Source organism: Cebidichthys violaceus, unplaced genomic scaffold (genome assembly GCF_023349555.1).
Source record: "Cebidichthys violaceus isolate CVI_PGR_0920_01 unplaced genomic scaffold, fCebVio1.0.p SCAF_1, whole genome shotgun sequence".
In the NCBI taxonomy this organism is placed as follows: Eukaryota; Metazoa; Chordata; class Actinopteri; order Perciformes; family Stichaeidae; genus Cebidichthys; species Cebidichthys violaceus.
The window spans coordinates 1190553-1195044 of NW_027176262.1; the positions used below are offsets into that span (position 1 = coordinate 1190553).

Sequence of the window (4492 nt, forward strand, 5' to 3'; positions counted from 1 at the left end):
AGGGCCTTCATTAGTGTTGATACTAGTGAAGTCAGAGTAAGCATTCATTCATTGATTTTTCATGTAAAACTGAATTAAACTCACCTGTTAAATTACCTACTTTTTACTACACAAAATACGTTTACATATAATGTGGATTTTGGACATTTTCAGCCCATATAATACTGGGGTAAAGAGAGGCTGGCATGTTAGAAAATACAATGATAATACAATTCCCAACATATTGGGTACATTGCTTATATCAAATCGGCTTTGTTATATTTGAAAAAAACTACCAAAAGAAAAGTTGAGCAGAGAAGCGAGGTGAGGTGTGCAGGTACTGACAGCTTTCTGTCTGGTCTGTTTACAACCAGAGAAACAAACTTTAAGGATCTTTATATAAGTGTAAAAGATTAAAATGAGAGGAACAATGATTGAGATGACAGTGTAAAGGAGTCCATAAATGTTATTCACTCTGGTGTCAGAACAGGCCAGTTTAACAATGGAGTAGTTTCCACAGTAAACTTTGTCAATGATGTTCCCACACAGCTGTAAAGGTGCACTCAATGAAACCAAGACAAGGATAGCAAAAAATGGGAATAACCACGTTACACCAATAAGCATGGCAACCTTGTTAAATGTCATACGTGTGTTATATTGTAGAGGATAACAGATAGCAAGATATCTGTCATAAGACATGATGGCTAAGTTTAAAAATTCTACACACACATAAGAATACACAAAGAAAATCTGCAGGAAACAAAATGGAGCAGAAACAGTGTGAATGTCAGAGAGGATCTGAACCAGAAGGAATGGAAACAACCCTGTACTACCAACCAGTTCATTTACAAACAGGCTGCAGAGAAAAAGGTACATAGGTTCATGTAAGCTTCTGTTCATACAGATAACCACAATCAGCAGAAGATTAGAACAAACAATTAAAACATACAAAGACATAACAATAATAAAGTATAAATATTTGAGAACCCCAGTGTCAAAGTAGGCACTTAATGTGAAATACAAAACTTGTGTAGAGTTCATCATCATCCTCGTCTTTGATTGTAAAGTAGTCAATAATCCTGTTAAAAATAAATTACTTTATCTTTCAGATTTGGAAAAGTTGAACTTTTCTTTTGGATGCAATGTTCAACAAACATAAAACAGAAACAGCTAATTTGTTCACTCACACATTTAAATAACTCATTGTTACATTTTGTCATGAATTCACAAGTTTAAAATATGGTTATTACTTACTGTCAGAAATGTATTGTAGAAAACACAGTCATAACATAACCATTGCCTTATTTACAGTCGACCTAAAGCTCAGGCTAGAAATGACAGAAGAGTTCAAGTCATTGTGTGAGTCTTGGCTTTCAGTCCCTCCTAACTGAGCTGAAACTCTGAATCTCCCTCTTTCAAACTTTTACAATAGTGAACGCCCACAGCAGCTGACTGGCCTCATTCTCAAAGGGCCCATGGTTGTTGCTGTTTACTGATTGATGTCAAAAAGAAGCTAAAAGGAAATTGATATCAAAATGAACACCTACTTGTTGCAGTGAAACGTTTAAGAAATGACCATTTGTATATCAATGATTCACCCCGCGTTAACTTGAATGAAGGACACCTTGAAGGGCTCCTGATGGGGGGTGTTGACCTCCCCTTGTCAAGGCGGTTGACTCCAGCCTAACTTACCAATTCCAAACGTGGGGTTGCAGAGGACCAGCTGTCCTGTAGGGTAGATCTGCAAACCACTGAACGAGTCCAGATCACGTTGCCTCTCCTGACCCTCAATTCAGGTGCAGGCACAGGGAAGGAATCCACCCGTTGCTGAGTTGGTTCAAGAGGAGGATATTGTCTCAGTAGTAGCTTCAGCCATTCTCTTTACTGAGTACAGTGAAGAGGGGCCCTCCCATGCCTCTGGGCCTGACTCCCATTCCTCGGCTCATAGTGGTTCAGAGGGGGCAGAGGACCCAGCTTCGTGGAGGTCTTTCATTCGCATGGCATTGGCTCCCCACCACCCTAACTGTTCCTCACTCTGATAAATATCTGAGGGTATCGCATGAATGCTGGAGGGACACTTAGGCTCTCTACCGTCTGGCAACCATGCAGGATGCAGAGAGATTTGGCCTTGACCATATGCCAGCTACTGATTCTACCATTGCCTTCCCCATAGTTTCCACTGAACAGGCTCTCACCATCAGGTGGAGATTTTCTGACTGGTGAACAGTCCAAAACCAAGACCCAGTACATTGCTCTCTGCCTGCTATCCTTGAGTTTCTGCAGTCCCTCCCAGGCGTCAACCTCCGGTTCTGTCGAGTGAAGCTGATGCAGAAGTGTCTTACAACTTTCATTGTCTCTAATGTCCACCAGGGGGCGACTCCTCTGGTTGTATAGAAGTCTAGTCTTACCTCAGTAAACATTGTAAACATGAGTTTATGGTCTCAATCTCTAGTTTACAGTCTTCTTCAATACAGCATGATGTTCATTTAGTACATTATGGTCCATTTAGAGTCAAACAGACCATAAAGCAGGGTGTGCTTTAGGGCGGGGCTACCTGGTGATTGACAGGCCTTGAAATTGCAAGGAAGGCCCGAGTTTGTGCACAGAAACAGAAACTTACATGGGACACTTCAGGGATTCAATGTTCCTTGAATGCTGAAAGCAGTGAAGCTAAAGGTACGAAGGCATCTCTTTGTTTCCTGTATGAATGTGAGGAAAGTTACAATCTCCTCATCGCTCCTCACACATCTTATTTTTTCAGCTCTATTGGGAGAAACTCTTCTGAAAACATCGAGAGTTTCTAGTTCTCATAGAAATAACCGACTCGCTGTGATGAATCAAATCTCTTTATTTCATGCAGCATGGACAGACAACTATAAGGTGGTTATCTGCCTGAGAACAGCTTGGCTGAGTTAAGGTCACTCTAGAATGATTTAGTTCTTTCTTCTCTGAGTCACATGCTTCATGTACGTCATCTTTTATTCTGTTATACAAACTCTATTTTACACATTTGTTAGGCGAAGCTTTGTGTTACTCCTCTGAAGGGACTAAGCTCAAAGCTTCGGAGCTTCATTGATGACGTTTGGAATTACAGCAGGTTTCTAATCATAAATAACTTATAGAAACATTGCATGTTATTCCATCTCTCAGTCTCTGTAACTGTCTCAGTCAAACAGTTATTGAACAAAGACAGATGTGATCATTTCACAACATGCTTTTGTCTTCAATAAAGATTCTGCTTCAGTCCTTTGTTGTCGTTCAGCCTTTCAAACTTTCCACTGAGGTCAAAGAACTTTTGTCTCTCCCACTTAAAGACATTCAGAGCTTCATTTGAAAACCATTCGGTACGTCCCTGCTATAGATCTTAATACATTTCTTATAGAGGCCTTCATATATAACACTGCCATGGGTCGGGTCGGGCTCGGACAGAAACCAGCTGATCACAGACGAGTCGGTTTGGACTGAGACGTTTGTAGAAATGAAAGACAACTAAAAACTCTCCATGAATGCTTTAGAAAACTTTGGTGTAGAACTTCTTTAGGAGTTTTCTGTTGATATCATCGTTGGGTATCTGTTGTCTCAGAACGGTCTGAGGGGAGGTCATTATCGGACCCTGTGGACCAGTGAAACAAATGCTGAGGTCTCACTGGTTAACAGCTCTGACTAATTTGCTTCAGAGGGAATTAGTGGAAACTGTGGCTACTGTGAAGAAGCCTCAGAGACAAACATGTTGACAGGCTGAAGTGACCGTGATGTAACTTTCCAAACAGCAGCAGCCTCTGTGGAATTTAACTTCAGCTAAGAATGATCTCAGTTTTACCAAAGTTTTTATTCATCACTTTAGATGTTTGTTTGTTTTAAAATACGGAAACAGGAGGCAGAAGGTTCACGGTTCAAACGACTGTCATGAAAAGTGACAAAGCAGTTTTACATTAAACACTGAACTTTTGTTATTTAATAATGATGACGGTGCATTATTCTGGTAGTGTTACAGGAAATAATACAAGGCATGAAACAGTCAATCAAACTCTTCTAAAGTCAAATTTAAACACAACATCACACAAGGACATCTTGACACATGTAAAGGACCACTCGTCCTCCTCAAGGACATCTTGAGACATGTAAAGGACCACTCGTCCTCCTGAAGGACATCTTGAGACATGTAAAGGACCACTCGTCCTCCTCAAGGACATCTTGAGACATGTAAAGGACCACTCGTCCTCCTGAAGGACATCTTGAGACATGTAAAGGACCACTTGTCCTCCTCAAGGACATCTTGAGACATGTAAAGGACCACTTGTCCTCCTCAAGGACATCTTGAGACATGTAAAGGACCACTCGTCCTCCTGAAGGACATCTAGCAGCATAACTAGGGGCTAGTCCAGCCATAACTATAAACCTGAGACAGCCTTAAAACTATGAATCTAAACCAGCCCTAACTATAAACCTGAGCCAGCCCTAACTATAAAACTGAGACAGCCTTAAAACTATGAACCTAAACCAGCCCTAACTG

At 40.8% G+C, this 4492-nt stretch overlaps 1 protein-coding gene across 1 annotated transcript; it reads right to left on the reverse strand.

The window, feature by feature from the left end:
- Positions 1–255: 255 nt before the first annotated feature.
- LOC137870225 (olfactory receptor 11A1-like) lies at positions 256–1276 on the reverse strand. The gene is made up of 2 exons (XM_068707309.1): positions 1269–1276; positions 256–1027 (listed from the first exon to the last, which is right to left on the reverse strand). The coding sequence occupies exons 1-2, from the start codon at positions 1274–1276 to the stop codon at positions 256–258; spliced, it is 780 nt and encodes a 259-aa protein (XP_068563410.1).
- Between the last annotated feature and the right edge of the window lie 3216 nt (positions 1277–4492).